Source organism: Python bivittatus, unplaced genomic scaffold (assembly GCF_059951505.1).
Source record: "Python bivittatus isolate LINGU-HERP-01145 unplaced genomic scaffold, Pbiv_v1 ctg000040_np1212, whole genome shotgun sequence".
Taxonomy (NCBI): Eukaryota; Metazoa; Chordata; class Lepidosauria; order Squamata; family Pythonidae; genus Python; species Python bivittatus.
The window spans coordinates 662941-681794 of record NW_028277032.1 but is presented as its reverse complement, the minus strand read 5'-3'; the positions used below and the strand labels follow the sequence as shown (position 1 = coordinate 681794).

The following is an 18854-nucleotide window of genomic DNA, read 5'->3' as shown; positions in this document are numbered from 1 at the left end:
CCCAAACCGCCTGCCAGGGTTTAAGTGCTCCGTTTTCTCTCTGACCCCTATAGGCTTTTGCACGTGGGAACTTCATGAGTGGGGGCTGGCTCTTTTGGTGCACTCTTTCCATGCAAACCATACAGGCCTTGTTGCCCCTTTGCCCATCCACACTGCTCCAAAGAGATCAAGACGCAGCACTGGTCTGTTTCTAGGTTAGGGCAATGTCACTGACGGCATGCAGAATTCTGACTTGAGACTTGACTTAATTATCCTCAGCACCTCAATCCGGGGCCATTTATTACTTTCTACGGGTGGGGACTTTGCTGAAAATGTTTTGCAGCAGCTGCTGTTCTGGGGTTTAGGAAAGAGCAAGAGAATTCATCGCAAGGCCAGCTCACCATATGAGGAAACCTACTGTATAGCTTGCTCTCTTATTTAAAGGAGGCTGTTGGAACTGTGAATGGGTGCTTAAAGGCACTGATTAGCCAATAATGAGAATTATGGCTCATGCCGGAAGAGGGTGAAACAGATCTTTGGAAATCCAGTGGCAAAGGAAAAGAGTGACAGAGATCGGCTCATCTTCAAAGCTCTTGAAAGGCAAATGGTTACACCCAGTATGTAGGTAAGTAAATAGTTTCAGTATCGGATCTGATTTCTGCCTATATTCTTCAAATGTTACCAGGTGGGACATCTTTTGCTGTGCTGGTTCCTTCTATTCATTTTCTATATCACAGGGAGAGAGATCAACAGAATGCTCTCAGCTTACTATAATAAATATTTTTCCAAGGTTGTTCCAATAGTTTAAGGTCTCTTCCAACTTCAGCAAAAAACCCCGAAATTCCAAGTCAATGTGCATTGCTTACTTTGAGGCAACATTGACCTCTCTTAGTCCTTATATTTTTTAGCTGTTTTTCTGTTTTCCCTAGTTTTGTATGCTGCCCACTAGAGTTGGGCAGCCAAGAAATTTAAATAATAATAATTGCAATTTAAGCATTGTAGAGAGTGAATACAGAACGAGTGAGAAAATTCTGCAGGAGAAAGAAAAATGGGCAAAAGGAATATATTTTAAAAAAAGAGGCAAACTGAGGAATTATCACACGTTTCAAGCGCCAGCTCTCTCCAACCATTAAGTTCAATGCTATCAGAGATGCTAAAGATCATGGGAAATCAAGAATGACTTTGGCCTGGACAAAGCAGTTTGTCATCCCAGGGTTTTATTAGAAGTGAGAGAATAAAAGTCTCAGCTGCTAGGGTTTTATTGAAAACCAGCAAAAGGGGAGTTTACCTAACCAGGGAAAAACGAAGCCTCTGGCAGCATTGCCATCCCATCTGCCTCTCACCAGAGGAAATGAATTCAACATCAGAAGAGAAAAGAAAGAGCTTGAGGCCAAAAGAAACAAAATCTTGAGGCCAAAGAGGAATTCCTTAAACAACAGTCCCCAGGTTGTTGACAGCTGGACTCCTCTATTCAGGGAGAGATTTGAGTCAGAAACAAACTCAGCCACCACCAACATCATCCATTGAAAGGAGAAGGCTCTGCTACATTTTTCTTCAGTCTCTCTCGCGTCCCAATTTTCCTGGCTTGGCTCCCTTCCTCCTGTGTAAACATGCCAGATTTTTATTGTGGGTTTTGATTAGCAGAGACCCGCAGTCCCTTGGAGTTATTCCTTTCCTTGCTCTCACTACTTTTAAGCCCCCTTTAGACATTGGGACATTTGTTCAGCTTCACTGCAGAAGTTCTGAGATGATAGACAGACAGACAGACAGACAGACAATAGATAGATAGATAGATAGATAGATAGATAGATAGATAGATAGATAGATAGATAGATGGTAAAGATAGATGAGAGAGAGAGAGATGACAGACATATAGATGATAGATAGATGAGAGAGAGAAAGAGAGAGATGATGGATGGATGGATGGATGGATGGATGGATGGATGGATGGATGGAGATAGAACCAGCCATGCCCTGTGTGAATGGAGTTTGGGTTGCTCAAATTGCAGTCACTACTCTTTGCTTGTAGACACTGTGGGAGGAGAGCCATGTTAGTCTATGGTGGCAAAAAAAAAAAAAAAAAAAAAATCAGAAGCAGCTCACAAAAGCTTATGCCTTTTAATAAAATGTGTTAGTCAGACAAGTTGCTATCAGAGTCCTGATTTTTTGATATTCTTTGCTTGGTTAGCATAGCAGAGAGGGCTAAGCAAATGAGTACTGCCAAGAGCAATTTCTGAACTTTGTTCCTGGAGGTTACACCCAGTATGTAGGTAAGTAAATAGTTTCAGTATCAGATCTGATTTCTGCCTATATTCTTCAAATGTTACCAGGTGGGACATCTTTTGCTGTGCTGGTTCCTTCTATTCATTTTCTATATCATAGGGAGAAAGATCAATAGAATGTTCTCAGCTTACTATAATAAATATTTTTCCAAAGTTGTTCCAATAGTTTAATGTCTCTTCCAACTTCAGGAAAAAAAAACCCAATTCCAAGTCAACATGCATTGCTTACTTTGAGGCAACATTGTCCTCTCTTAGCCTGGTTATGTGCTTCAGAGGGCTGGTCTCCCTCATTTTAATTAACCATCTTTAAATATCTGGCATGCTTGCATTTAAAATCTTGCAACAGCCTTCATTTGGATAATTCCTATGAATCCTATGTCAGTATACAGCCTAGTCAGTCCTAATGCAGATCTGCTCAGACCAGTTGTAATTTACCCAAAAGCTCATTAAGTAACTGAAGAAGGCCCTTGACTTCCATCTAGCTTGCTTCTAGCACAGATGGTCAGGCAGGAATGGACTTTGTTACAAGTTCTTGGATTTAGCAAATGGTTCATCAAACAAGATGGAAACATCTCTTGTGCTCTTCTGCATCAAAACAGCATTCTAGTTGGAGCACTGAGCATCCTTTTGCAGAATATGGCATGATGGAATTGTTACAGCAACGAAGCAGAACATCTGTTATTTTACAGATTAGACTGGCAATTTAAGAGGATAATTTGGGAGCACCACCTAACAGGGATACAGAGGGACTGAACACAATCACTTGGATTATTAGAGAAGAATAGACATTTACTATTTATCTTTGAATGAAGGTTTATGGTCATCCATAAAAAGAAATACTGGCATTTTAAGTCGAGCTCATCTTAAATAATAAATGTAGATGCCAACATTTATCAGCTATAGCATGCAAAGGAAATTAAAAGAAGGTTGACAAACATCTGGAAGAAACAAGAAGGCATCAGCAAAAATGTTCAAACCAGAGGAACTTATTGTTATGACTTTTGACAAAAACAGCCAGGAGATGTTAGTTGCTACTTCTTCATGTATCTCGGCATTCATATATTTCAGCAAGCATGCTTGAGGAAAAACATCCAGACTTAAAATAAGAATTGCCAGCTCTTCAAGACCCGTCTCCATCTTGATACAAACTAGAATGAGTTTACAGGGGCAGCAAAGAACTTTAAACCTGGTTGCGAAAATCTGTAAGTAGCTACTGTTGAAAGAATCAGAGGAAAAGGGTTCCTCAGAGATACTAAGATGAAGGGTGGGCAGAAATTAAGGAAGCAATAAAAGAGCAATGAAGTATGTTTGGGAAAGAGCTCAGAGAACCAGGGAGGTGGGGGCTGGCTGGTTACCAGGAGCTTAAAGAAATCATTCTGGTTCACTGAACCCCAAGGAACAAGTCTATTATTACAAACGAATCTGCCCTGAATGAAGCTTAAGTAAGTCTAACTGGACAATCTCTGATCTGTATCTTTCCCGCTTCCTTCCTTCCTTCTCCTCATCAGAACCTGGATTTCAGTGGTGGTGAGAAGTTTACAGAGAATGTTCTTTCAGGTTTTATTCAACCTTGCCAGGTCACAGATGAATGACTGGACTCTTTGCAGTAGGTGGCCCCTTACGTCTTTTGTTTGGGTTGTGTTACATTTAATCTGTATTTGGAGAGAAAATATGCATCTGGATATGATTTTTAAAGGGAAAAATTAATGCATAATTATGGTGCTTAAAAAGGCAAAATAGCTGGGGTTCACAGATGGACCTAAGTCAAAATGTGGTTGGTCTGGTTTGTGAACCCAGATGTTATACTTTGTTAATCATGATTTATGGATCTCTTCTATGTAAACCCCACCCAAACATGAAAAAACCCAGCCCACATAAATAATAGCTTAATATAATAAATCTAAGTTAATGGATCATCAATAGATCTGAAGTTCCTGAACATGATACCGGATGTAATTGTGTCTAGATACACTCAAATTCTAAAGGATGAATGGAAATGACCTGGTTATTTGGATCCCTAGCATTCATGCTAATGCCACTGAGGCTGTCCTTGTGTCATAAACCAGGGCCTCAATCCCTTATTCTCAGAGCAATTGTAGGAACCCTTAAAATAAGGAATAAACATGGATCATCAAGCGCCTTTTAGCCATAAGGATCCTTTTACCTTATGAAGACATTGATATTAGTCCAAATGTGCAGGTGTCACGTTTCAAGATAACTAGCCATAGTGAAATATTCCCTTCCACACCATGAAGAAGTTTGACCTATGAGTGGTCAAAAGGTTGAGAGACATTCGGAGATTTTTCAGGAAGAGAAAAATCAGACTCAAGGCGTTGCAGGCAACCAAATTCTAGTGCCAATGAGCAAATTGATTCTTGTTCCCTTCACCAGATGCAGCAGCTTATAAAGCAATGAAACAAATAAATAAGCAAATAAATAAATAAAAGTACCATCCTATATTTCCTAGACCAACAGGAAACGCTGGTGGAACTTTCCTCACCTTTCAAAGCAATGTTTGCATGATACTTAAAACTCTTTAATTATCTCTCATTAACCCAGGGCATCTCTTTGTTCCAGAAGACAATGATAATTAATTCCTGCCTTTTCACGTAGAGACGTATTGCACTGGTGGGTTTTAATGTGCAGGTCCTGGTGGGATTTGAGAATTACAGTTGCCATGGCAACTTCAGGTGTGCTGACTAGGCTGAACTGCTTCTTTCCTCTCATTTCTCTTCCCTCCTTAGTTTTCCTCTTTCAGTGAGAAAGGGGTACTATTAGTAAGACTTGCTTGGCTGAACTCTGCTTAGACGAAGGGGGCAAAGTTCATCAGAAAGACCTGGTGACAGTTGAGGAATAGCTGAAATCTGTTCCGTTTTGAAAGATTCCTCACCCCCCATTACATTGACCCATCCCACCTGGTCCAGCAGAGAAGGCATGTTGCAGATCCCATTGGTGAGAGAATGTCAACTGGTGAGTCCTAGGAGGAGAGCCTTCTCTGCCGTTGCCCCCACCCTATGGAATACTCTCCCCCCAGAGGTGAGGCAGGCCCCTACCCTCCCAATTTTCCAGAGGGAATTGAAGACTTGGTTCTGCCAACTTGTGGGGGACAAGGAAAGATGCAACTGAACCTGGGGATGGCTGGCGCCTTGACAACACTCCCTGAGTTTATTCACACCTAATTAACATCAGTCTCTTGGAAGTATCTTATAGGAAGTCTGTTTTCTAGCATATTTTAATTAATTAATTAATAATCTATTTTAATTAATGTTTATTCTATTTTTACTGTAAACCGCCCGGAGTCACTTTGCAACGAGATGGGCGGTGAGAAATCTGAAATACAGATAAATACAAATAAATAAATCACTAGAACACTTTTTGGCTTCATCCAAAGCTTTCTGCTGAGGATGAAACCACATTTAGTTTGGATTTCGCTTTAATGTGTAGCTTTTGGGAAACCTGGGAGATCTTGCAACAATTTTGAAAACATGGCTTTATCCCCCTTCTCCCCGCAACTTTCTAACAAATGTTTCTGATGTTAAGTTTCATTGTGACTGAGACCATTGGAAATAGGATGCCAAGTCCAATGGGGGGTCAAATTACCCAATCAATTAACATAATATGGGACCACTGAATATGTCAGAGCAAATGCAAAAATAACTGAAAGAGGAAAAACTAACCCATCTATCCACTCCAATTCAGGCAAAAAGAAAAACAGTCTTGCCTGAGTTGAACTTTAGTACAGTGGAACCTCGGGTTATGAACGCTTCTGTTAACGAACTTTTCGGGTTACGACCAGCTCCGGCCACAAAATTTTGCTTCGGTTTGCGAACTCCACCTCAGATACGAACAGGATACGCGGCCATTTTCCCTCCCGTGACACAGTCCGCGGCCATTTTTCCACCCCTGACATGTGGTCCGCGGCCATTTTCCATCCCTGACACATGGTCGTAGGGAGGGGGACTCTCCCTCCAAGCAATAGCCGCCTCCCTGTCCTCCACGCCAGAACGGATTAACGGTAATTACATTGAACCTTATGGGGAAATTTGCTTCGGGTCGCGACCAATTCGGGTTGCAGCCAGAGTCACGGAACAAATTAAGTTCGTAAACTGAGGTTCCACTGTACTAGGAACATAAAATGTGGATGTCACCTTTTGGCTATTAGAATAGCCAGCCCTTCAATTTTAGACCTTACGTTATTGTAACACCCAACCTGTTGCAATACTGTCAAAAAAATTGGTCGGACCGTTTATAGGACAGGGTGGGATCAAAGTTCAAATCAACAATGCAAAGTATATAGTTGCAGTTTGTCTCCTGCACACCTTGGCACAGAGGCATGGCTTTGTTCCAGTGGTAGTAACCCTGGGGGTGTCTTGAACACGTTGAGAAGCTGTGCCCCACAAGGCGGTAGCCGGTGTCACAACCAAACCAAATGGTGCTTCCTGGCTGCAGGCCGGTGTGGCTGAGGATAGAGCCATGGAGAGGTGCTGGAGGGAGGCTGCAATAAGGGGCTAGACAAGTGGGAGGAAAACATACATATGCATATACTCAGAAGTATGGGACATTGTGCAAATACGTGTGAAGAGAAACGGCATTGGTGTTGCTCAAATCCACTCCTTGCAAAGCTTAGCCATAGACCTTTGGCATAGCACCTCCACGCAACTGAGATTCCAGAGCATACCTTTGGTAACAAACCAGACCCAAAGAAACACCTCACATTTATACATTAAACCAGCTTTCCTCATCTCGCACAACCTCAAGATGTATGTACTACAGCTCTCAGAATTTCCCAGCTAGCATGGATATTGCTGAGGGTTCTGATAGCTGAAGTTCATACTTGTATGGGCCATGGAAGGCAATAATAATAATAATAATAATAATAATAATAATAATAATTTCATATAGAATAATTAGAGCCCAGTGTCTAAGACATGTTCTTTAAGGCCTTCTTCAGACATCAGCAGGACCGGTGGCATACACTGCAATGCATAGTGTCACTATTCAGAGATACGATGGCATCTGCACAGAGTTCCCCAAAAACTGCCTTCTCAAATTCACCTTGAGGACACTTTCCACTGGCTTCTTAGCCTTACTTCTATGTTCCCAAACCATGCTGGATGTTCTCACAGTAGTTGATTTATGTTATGAACCCAACCTGTCTTTTTCATCTTTCGTTACTTACCAAAACAGCCTCCTTCAACTTGGTGCTCTCCGGATGAGTTGGATTACAGTTCCCAGAATTCTCTACTACCATGGGTGTTGGTTAGCTGGGAATTATTGTAGTTGTGGTGCCAGCACATTTGGAGGGCACCAGATTGTAGGAAGCTGCCTTAAAACATGGTATAAATTAATAGTGCTAAGTAGAAGCATTTGTACAACCAAGGTTGACTTCTTAATGGTGTTTTGACTGTGGGTCTCTGAGCCTTGTCCAACATGCACATTTTTACTCTTCCCCCTTTTTCAATCTAGGTAGCTTACACATGCAGACACACACACACACACACACCTTTTCAGTCCACTAAAGCTATGTAATGAAAGTCACCATATTAGTCATAAATGTAGCACATTACTGGCACCAGTATGATTTGGGGATATGTCGCCTTGTCAATATTGCGGGCTATGGAATGTATGCTGACTATGTTGAACCAAGTCAAACTTTTAGCAATCGTTGTGAAACGAGATTGGGGTGAAAATGGGGGGAGGGGGACTTATAATGGCATTTTAATGGCAGCTCTGGAGAAAACAAAGTGGAGGTCAACTAACAAAGGGTGCTCAGAAGTGTGAATTTTGTCCCTGACATTTCTCCTCCACTTACAAATTACCCAAACGTCCCCTATTTTCCACAAAACCATCTATTGCCCCCTTACAAGATTCACTGCTCTGATCTCATTTCCTTCCAAGCAGTAGACCTCAGCAGCTGTTCTGATGGTCTTTCAAGCACTCCTCAAAAGAAGGTTCTTTAGAATTATTCACCCTTAACAGCACTTTGCTCTCCTTGGCTGATCTCATAAAGCAGATGAGATTTCCTCAGTACATGGCTGGGAAAAAAACACCAGGAAATTCCAGGTCTAGGTGCTAAATTGAAAAGTTCAAAAAGCATTTTAGAAGGAGATGTCACATCACTTCCATTTTGCTCCCAAAAGTTACATAGTTAAGCTTGGCTTAAAAGAACTTCAGTTTAAATGAGGCAGAGCCAGAGTTAACTCTCTTGTTCTTTACTCACAAAAATAGTTTTTGATAGTTGTGGTGAGCAAGCCTAAAATTTTAATTTAGGGAGGAAAAAAAATAACCAGAACAGTGGAAAACATTTTTTAAGATACTGAAATACTCTCCTCCATTCACTAGAACTCCTTCTACAGGTTAGAAGAAATTCTGGCCCCCAACATGGGTCTTTGAGGCTTAGGAACATCCTCAGGAATGTCAGATTCACCCTCCTGGTTTGAACCAAAGAAGGGACAGCAAAGAGATTCTCAGATTCCCCTGACCCAAATGTTCTGGGTTACAGCTTATTTATTAATCTAAGAATTTAAAGGATTAGACATTGTTATACTCTAGCATCAAAGGCTAGAAATACAGGTAGTCCTCAACTTACAACAAACAACTGGGACTGGAACTTCCATCCCTAAGCAATGTGGTCATTAAGTGAGTTGCACCTGATTTTACAACCTTTGTTAAGTGAATCTGGCTTCCCCCATTGACTTTGCTTGTTGGAAGCCCCTTGGGAAAGTCATAAATGGCGATCACATGACCCTGGGACACTGCAACCAATGTAAATACCAGCATGTATTTACATTGGTTGCAGTGTCCCAGGGTCATGTGATTGACCCTGGGACACTGACTGAATTTTGATCATGTGACCACAGGGACAATGAGATGATTGTAAGTGCGAGGACTGGTCGTAAGTCACTTTTTTCAGCACCATAACTTTGAACAGTCATTAAACAAATGGTCATAAGTTGAGGACTAGCTGTAGGCAATTTGAAGCACTCCAGATATTGCAGAACTACAAATCCCAGAATCCCTCACTTTAAGTCATTCTTCTTAGTAATGCTGATAGTTGCAGTACAGCAACTTCTGGGATGGCTCTCATCTAGCTCTGTTGTGAGCCAAAACCAAGACATCATTTTACCCTTACACTATTACATATTTTTAAAAAATAAATAAAAACTGTAAACGTCCTGATTCTTTCTCTACTGTTCCCGATCCTTTGTCTTCCTGATCCTCCAGAATGCAAGTAATTTGGAACTCTGAAAAGCAAACTAGAGTTACAAAGAAAGCCCCAATAATCTCAGTGGAATAAAGCTGCTGTTGTTCATTCAGCAAAAAAAATCAGAACATAATTTCTTCCAATTAAATATTAATTCATTCATTTACAGAAGAACACCATTAATGTATTTATGACACATTTAGACATGTCCCTGTTTCAAGTTTGATTGCTTTTCATTAAGTAATTAAAAATTACTTTATTCCAAGAATTGCTTGTTTAATTTTAAGGGACTCTTTGCCAAATCTTTCATAATTGCTTTTAGAAAGGTGGAATAATTAAAGTTCATAGGAAATCAGGACCAGTATAAAACATCCACAGTGCAAATGTTAACGGTGAAAGGATTACTGTTTCTCTTCTGGGAAATTCAGAAGAACAAAAGAGCAGGTTCTTCTTCCACATCACAAAGGTAACAAAAGCAAAAGAAATGGAAAATAGATTTGGACACTGTTCTATGCCTGTTTATGAAATTTTCAGTAGCAGTCCCTTTTCTCAGTGGGCTCTGAGGCCAGGTGTGTCCCCAACCTTATGCGCTTCTCAGAAATGATAAAGACAGTCCTCTTGCAGAGGACATTGGGGCAGGAGAATCCTAACTTTTATTAACAGTACTTAGGAGCTCTATTGATTACGATTGTTCTATTGCATTTAAAAAAATATATTAAAAATTTTCAAAGTAGTAAAATACATGAAACAGACAGAAAGAAAAATAGAAAAGAAGTAAAGAGAAAAGAAAGAATAAAAAATCATACATTTATGCCCTTTTTCTACCAAGTAATTATCTTCTAAATCTCTCCCCCAACCTCTTTTTTCCTTTTTAGACCCCAAATCCCAAAATCATCAATTCAATTTTTTCTTCTTTCAGCAAAAAGTCTACATAAGGTTTCCAGTCATTCAAAAAAGTCTTTACCATTGTTTTATTGCAATTTTATGGATTAATTTTACAGTTTAGTTATTGGAAGCCACCTAGAGTCACAGGAATATGCAGGATCCAAAGAGATGTAAGCAAATGAACGCATGTAATTTCCATGGTTTAAAATGTATTTTTAGGGGGGTTCTTGCAGCAATAGTTGGGAAACAAATAAGAGTCATAAAGGAGCAAACTTTACTTTTCTCCTTTCCTTCACCCCATGCCTCCATTTTAGTTTTTTGCAGATGTAGAGCAGTGTTTCTCAACCTTAGCAATTCTAAAATGTGTGGACTTCAGCTCCCAGAATTCAAATGAGCACAGGAAACATATTATTTGCTACAACTGATGTGCAGAGATCAATTGTATATTTTTAATCTACATATATAACTTGAACCCATACGTCAAATTTGGAAAAAAATACACTCATATTATGAACTGCCATTAATCTATATATCAGCCTTCCCAACTTCCAACTTCCATCTATTATTATTATTATTATTATTATTATTATTATTATTATTATTATTATTATTATTGTTTCAGTTATGCCATCTTCATATGATAATGAGATAATAGTGCCCAGTTATAATCCAAAATTGTATTTTAGGTGGACCAAAATAATTTCCCACCACAATGTCAACGTCTCCCAGCAAAGTATTGTCTAGAATTTGTTTAATGATTATTCCTGAATAACAATAACCTGGATTTAGTCATATTTAAATAAGCTGCATTACTTCACATACTTTAGGACAGTATGGTACAAAGGATGAAAAGTTTTATGGAGAACTGAAAAGCCGGATTGCAGTATTTATAAAATCAAATAGTTGCAAGCCTAGATTAGTTGATCTGCAATAAATAACGGCCCTTGGTTTTATGCACACAATATTACTTCTAGATTAGCATGGTGTATTCTTTCTCAATACAACTATAATTAATAATAAAAACCCTTCACTAAATTAATTACTACAAAAAGTGCAAGCTATAACCCTGAACGTGATTCAATTTACAGCACAATTTGGTTCATGTTTATTCAGAAGCAAATTGCATTAATTCAAGACTTCAGACTCAGTGACCGAAAGGGTAGGCAGTAGGAAAGAATTAATTAAACAACAAAAGCAAAGGAAACAAATTAAAAAAAACAACCCAAAACAGGTTGAGTAATTTTTCTATAGGAAAAATATTGAGTTCTATTTCTAGTTTTAGAATACCAGAAAATATAAGACAAGAAACAGCATTTTCTTTTCACCTTACCACTGCTTCATGCATCAGTGATCAAATTCTTTTGTGCTTCCTACTCACCAGAATATCGGATCCGGAAACCCTTCCTGCTGTAGGCGTGATCAGAGGACCAGTGGAGATAGGCTCTGTTTCCTGAACTGGTCACCATCAGTGGCGCAGAGTAATTTCCACTTAGAGATAGTAACAGTGGACTTTGACCTGAAGGCCCTTTAGAAACATCAGATAAGTAGAGCAGGACCCCATGAAAACCTCCATGCCAGTGAGACCTCTCCCAACTCTGTCCCAGCCTGCTTGGTTAATGAAATTCCTATGTGACTGTGCAGGAGAGAATGGGGTTCGATTTTTACTCCCAGACTTCTTAATTGATTCAGACTGGAAATCTATTTATTTCTTCTTAGTTGTTTATTTCCTGCCCTTATACCTCATATTTTTGGGGGGGGAACTCAGAGGGCATCAATGGAATCTTCTTCTATTTTACCTCTGCAACAACAGCCCTCTGAGAAAGGCTGGGATAAAAAAAAGTAACTAATATTGAATAAATAAATAAATATTTATTTAATAAATATTAAAAGTAAGTAATATTTATTTACATGTTCACCCCCATCCACTTGTAAATTCTTTTCATGTGGCTTCATGCCATTTTGAAGTATGGCTCCTGACATCCCATTTGAAGCATCATCTTGCACTCAACCTATGAACGTTGTACACCCCTTCCTGCTGTAGATTTTTTCAATTCACTACCAACTTTGCTAAGTGACAATCCCCATAAACCCCAAAGACCACTCTGGCTGGGTATAGCTGGTTCTAGTTAAATATACCTGGGGGCAAGGGTATGTGGGTTTGGGGAAAGTTATTCAGAAGGCCAGATAGCATAGATGATTGCAATAGCCTTATTTTCTTGCAAGCTTCCAAACCCTGGGATTCAGGAATGCTGAACACAGATGTTTCTTGCAGCTGTCATAGTTGTAATAGGAACTGACAGAGCAATCCTTCCTAATCAATTTTCATAATTATGAATAAATTCATCCAGTGAATGGTGATAGAAGCTAAAGAAGGGCTCAGCAAGAGACCAAAATTTGAAAGAGATTTTTGTCGGCCAGAAGCTGGAAAGAAGGCCACTGAAGACCAAATACCGCTTTTTTTCTCCAACATGAAGTGTGTGTGTGGGGGGGGGGGAATATAGAAAGCAAAAGGCTGAAGGAAGAATGGGATAACCTGGAAGAGGGAATCATTGCCTGTAAGACTGAGGAAGGACACTTCACACTTCAATTTCTGCAGATGGCCCTTGTTCTTCACCAACAGCCTCCTAAGCTAGAGGCTGACATCCTATCTCCTGGCAGTGAATTTCCAAAGTTAAATATGCATAATGTGAAATAACACGTTCTTTTCTGCTGTCAATCACTCTAACTGGGTAACCATGCCTTTTTAGTAGCATGGAATCAGAAAAAAGGTTCTATTTGCTCTTTGTGACACATTTTATAATTCTATAAGCTTAAAATGCATTTTTCCTCTCCCGAGGGGCATCTTTGGCAATTGATGTCTTATCCATGGTTGTGGAGGAATAGCCTAATGCACTATGCTACCAATCACATCAGCCATGATTAATAATATTGGTGGTGGCCACCTCATATTGCTTTCTCTGCCCTTCTGGGCAGAATTCTAGTAGCTACTACAACCTGTAGCCTTGCCCTGCTCCCTCTCCATTACCCTCCACCCCTAAAGGAAGGTGCATAGCTTAAGCAGTCTTCCATCTGCTAATCTGAGGAGCTCTAGCCCCCTGCCCCCCACCCAAATCTCATCTCCCAAACCATCAAATCTGCGACTTACCATCAAATATCCCAAACTCATCATACTTCTTCTCACTCAAGAAATATTCAACAGTGAAGGTGATGTTGTACTCTGGTTCCACTGCTATCATCCAAGAGCAAGTCTGGAAGTGAGGGTAGCTGCCTGTGAAGGTTGGGCTTAGGATCACTCCTGTGGAGTCACGGAGGACCTCATTCATTGGACAGTGAACTGATTGACACACACAAAACAGCAAGGCATGGAGAGTCACTCTGTGTTACTGTGAAACAGAACTAGTCATAGGGTTGTCATCTGGGCTCAGAAGCCTGCTAGTATTAATAGAGGAAGCTGTTTAATGCATCTAGCAGGTCTCCAATGAGTAGATCAATGTCTCAGCACTGGAGATGCTGGCTGGGAAATTCTGGGAGTTAATCCACAGATTGGTGAATATTGGTGAAGGTTGCTTGCTTTGGCTTACAGTAATTCACTAGGGTTCTAGGAGAAGTCTTTCGCATCACCTATTGGACTATTTAACTGGGGGAAAGAGTTCTGTTGCATCTTCCCCTAGTTAGCAATAGACTCTGCTTCCCTGAATATATCTCAGGGCCTTTTAAAGCATAATATACATGGGACTCACAGGCCCTCCTTCATGCCTATACTAGGTCTGTGAGTGTGAGACGGATTGCCACATTGCTTCTGCAAAGAAAATACCATTTGCATAGGTATCAACAATATTTTGCACTTCAAGAAACTGTTCTGTGATGGCGACCATGCCATGTTTACCTAAGGCTCCCTTCCTAGAACCAAACATGGTGTGAGGAAAATAAGTTTTTAGAGGCTTCAGATGAATGAGAGTGCCTTAATAAAACTGAAATATAAAAGAATGTGCAGCAGCCTTGAAGTTGGTGGGATCTAAGCTGGTTGTAAAGAGTTTATCACAGCTGTTGTGAATTGGGCTGGTTGTAAAAAGCTCTTATCAAAAACATCCCCATAATAGCCAAGGCATCTGCCTTGAAAGGATGTATCCTTCCAGGCATTTGGCACCTGGAGTTGATTTGTTTCTTCTTCTCAGTAAGGCTGTTGTTTTCCTTGTAGATAGTAGATCAGCAGAGGAACACAAAGTAATTTGAGATCTATTGCTTACTTATGTATGCCTGCATCATTATATGAATATGTATGTGCATGCATTCTTTTCCCTTCTCCTTTTTCGAAATGTATAAATATCGGAACATCTCTTTTGCCTGTACGTGAGTGTCTCCCACTGTCCCTTGGTGGGGTCCCCTCCAGTGTGCACCGTCTAATAAACACTGCACTGAAGCCTTGATTATTTTGCATCTGAGTCCTACATCTTGATTCCGCAATGGGTTCCCGTCAGAAGCCGGTGATGCAGACATGCTTTATTTTTTATAGGAACTGTCTCTTTGACTCCTTTTCTGGAGTGTCCACAGCATAGGTCTTAATATATCTATCTGGCTTCTTGTATACCCAATACTTAAATAGCAAGGTGTCCAGATATTATTTATTCCCTGCCATGAGTTCTGTGGTTCTTTTTATACTTCCATCAAAATCACTTACCTTCACATGTTGGGGGACGGCCTTCAAATTGGAGGTGGGTACCCAGCCTGCATGTCAGGATCTCATTTCCAACCAAGATGAATCCAGGAAGACATTGATACCTAATAATATCACCTAAGGAAAGGAATGGAGAGGATGCAGATGTGTTTCAACAGTACGAAAGGACTCATAGTGAATAAGGATCCTCAGATGCCTCATATGGTTACAACTGAACTAGATGTGAGGAAGGAGATCAGAATCTCATAAAGTTAAATGAAGGAAGGGGGGAGCAGAGGACACATGGATCAAAACTGCCATTCTCAAGTGGTTACTTTTCCAAATGTTGGAAGACCAGCTGCTATTAAATGAGAACATATATGTTTTCTCCCATGGTCCAGAAAGTCACTTTAGAGCAGTGTTGTCCATACTTGGCCACTTTAAGATGAGTGGACTTCAACTCCCAGAATTCCCCAGCCAGCAAAATCACTTACCTTCACACATTGGGGACGGCCTTCAAATTGGAGGAGCCTGCATGTCAGGATCTCATTTCCAACCAAGATGAATCCAGGAAGACATTGATACCTAATAATATCACCTAGGGAAAGGATGGCTGGCTGGGGAATTCTGGGAGTTGAAGTCCACTCATCTTAAAGTGGCCAAGTTTGGACAACACTGCTTTAGAGTGTTAGTGATTTAAATGAGTCAAATGACATATCGAGGGAAAGGGGAGGGGATATTTCAGCAACAAGGTCCCATTTTAGTTGCTCACTGCTTTATGCTATAGGACATTTTCATCTGGTATCTTTGCAACATACTTAGTGGTGCCATCAGGGAGAAATGAAGAATCTTTAGCTGAATTACTTTGCAATATTTCTCCCAGGTGTGTAGCACCGCACATCAGCCAAGTCTTGTCATCTGCTGCCTCTGTTCTCTTGTGAATCACTTCCAGTCATCCCATTGTCTTCATTAATCTTTCAAACTCTGTGCCCATCTGCTGTATAGGTGAAGATCCACCCCTTAAGCCTGGATAGGCATACCACTAAATGCAGTGGGAGAATTCTGATTTGTAGGTAACATCTATCAATTTCTTATAACTGAACTATCTTTTCTTTTTAAACTGGCAGGTTGAAAACGTCCTCCTTGCCATGTTAATTTTCTGCTTGTAGAGGAGTTGTTGTTTTAGGCAAGGTGGAGTGCTCAAAAGCCCACCCACCTCTCGGATGCCGATCAGTGTTTCAAATCAGGGATGAGCTACAAATGCCTTAGCTGATCCCCCAGAAGTTAAGTAAAGTTGAACCTGGTTAGTATTTGGAAGGGAGACTACCAGGAAATTCAAGGGTTGTCAACTAGTCCAGGGAAGTTGAAAAAACAACCAAAGACAATTGGCAAACAGCTGCTGTATGACTTCCACACTGTTGCCAAGAAAACATATAGTCACCAGGAGGTGAGCATGGCTCCAGAGGGACTTTGGGGATTAGAATCAGATGAGGAACAGGAAGATTTCATGGGCTGGCTCTAATCCCTCTGGGATCTTCCTGGATTCGGCGGATGAGCTCCTCAGGTAAGTTTCTTATAAAAGCTAACCCTGACTTTCATTTTAAATTATGCAGACCTTCATCCTCAAAAGATGAAGGCAATGATGGAAGAGGCAAAGCCAATGTGCTCGTTTGTGTTCTCTTTTATGGGATTCTAGCTGCATCCAGGGGACTCCCGGCAGTTACCATAAATAAGGAGTAGGCACTCCATTGTGCTAAGATGCTGAACTGGGACCGTGGTGAGAACGGGAAGATGCACAGCATTAAATCATTTACTCGCTTATTGCAAATAAAGTATGGGTACTCATTTCAGACATTGAATTAGGACTGAGATGAGAATGGGGAGAAGACAACCCTTCTGTGATATATACCACATATCTACATCCAGAAAATACTATCAAAAGCTGTTGGGGAAAGCATGCATGCAATACCTATGTTGTAATCCTCATTCTCAGTGATGATTTCAGCATTAGGGACCATAGTTGGTGGCTGGCACTTAGAAAGTTGATAGGCTGGGAAGAGAAGGAAATAAATAAAGTGCATGAGAGTACCAGATCTCTAGCCATGGGATGTTACAAGATATCTTTGTATTATGTATCCTTGGCAAAAATTGAAATCACTTGTTGAGATGGGTGGCCATATAAATAATAAAATAAGAACATAAAATGAGAACAAAGAGAGAAGCCAGAAGCTGAATCTCTGGGAAATCAATTCCACAACAAACAGAATCTGCTCCCTTGGGGGGGGGGCATTGTCTCCTTTTTGTACCCTTCTTTGGTTCAACTTTCTAAAGATTCATTGGCCCTCAAGGATATTTTTTCATAAAAAATACATTCTTTCTTCTCTGCAAGCCCAAGCATACTGTTCTCTCTCTCATTTCTCAGCTACACTGACTACCCAGTTGTTCACTCAGCATTCAAATTTCCTCATGGCACTGTTCACACAACTCAATTATTGAATTAACCCATTTGCTTGATTTGCACAATACCTGGAATCTCAAACTAACCTTACAGGCAGAGCTAAGCTACAAAGAGCTTCCCTAAACTTAACCATAATCAATGCACACTGCCACTCAGTTTCTAATCAATTTGATTAAGCATCCTGTGTGAACACAACCATAGAGATAAGTGCTATTTATTGGTCCAGATCGGTCTTTTTCATGCTGCATCAGGTGTGTGGCAGAGAAGGCACCTGATGAAACCTAGCTGAATACATAAGCAGCACACAACTGAACCACCATTGCTGCGTGCAACAGGTTAGCCCAACTGGTGCAACAGCAAAGCCTTGCATCTTAGTACACACCATTGAAGTGGATGACAAAGAGGCCTCCATTGGCTGCATCACTATGAAACTTCATCAGAGCATGGTTAGAAGAGCTTTGGATGGCTTTCTTCACCGAGTGTCCTGTGAAAACCCCCAACTGGGGAGCTGTCTGCTGAGACCCATCCCTAAAGAGAAAGAGGAAGAGGAAGAAGAAGAAAAGAAATACAAAAGAGTGACAGAAGAGGCATGGTTAAGAATGGGAGCACTGTGGTTCAGTTTGTACACCACCCAGGTTGTTGTCTGGAGACAATTCCATCTGGAACTTTTAAAAGAGCTGACAACCCTCTTGATGATGATACTTGGGAGGCCAGTCAGGCACTCCCAGTGGGTCAATCTGGCTGAAAGATCCACAAAGTTCTCCTATTCTGCTCACGGGCCACCAGACCTATAGGGTCCCTCCTCTATTTTCTTTCTTATTTTGTCTGGAATATCTGCCTATCTATGCACTTGAAGATCTCTCATTCCCCAGCCTAGAAATATGGTATGTGCAAAAAAGAGAATTAAGCTTTGTTTAGTTTTTAATTTTCCCCAAATTGTAAACGATGGGGAAAAAAAAAAGGATTAAGAAGTGCTTCCTATTATTTTAAATCTGGTAAAGAAAAGTATTCCTGTATTGCCACCCAGCTTTTATTATGCAAAATGGTTTCTAAAAACGAAATAATGGAAAGACTTTATAACTGAAAGGCTATTTGCAGAATCCAGCACAGAGGATAAGTAACACAATACAACTCTTCAACACAAGGGCAACACTGTAGCTCTTCCCATTCACACCCTGGTGTTTAGTGTCACAAGAGAAAGAAAGACTCAGTCCTTCTCTGGTCATGGGCTTGCTTCCTCTTGTGGACTTCTGATCTAGAGGTTGGTGGATCTCCACTGGACCTCAGAGCACTGGAAATGAGACTAGACAATAGTTGTTGCAGCATTTATTAATTCCTGTAAAAAGTGCTAAAATAGAGCATATATTTCCAAGTTTCTCTATGTTTCCATTT

At 40.5% G+C, this 18854-nt stretch overlaps 1 protein-coding gene across 1 annotated transcript in view; it reads right to left on the bottom strand.

The window, feature by feature from the left end:
• CSMD2 (CUB and Sushi multiple domains 2) overlaps positions 1-18854 on the bottom strand; it is a 611879-nt gene that overhangs the window by 56509 nt on the left and 536516 nt on the right. Inside the window, exons 44-49 of the mRNA XM_088153370.1 lie at positions 17845-17990; positions 16974-17054; positions 15029-15142; positions 13496-13684; positions 11729-11875; positions 6581-6769 (exon numbers count right to left, since the gene is read on the bottom strand). Of these exons, the coding sequence (XP_088009496.1) occupies positions 6581-6769; positions 11729-11875; positions 13496-13684; positions 15029-15142; positions 16974-17054; positions 17845-17990 (866 nt within the window). The remainder of the gene's footprint in view (positions 1-6580; positions 6770-11728; positions 11876-13495; positions 13685-15028; positions 15143-16973; positions 17055-17844; positions 17991-18854) is intronic.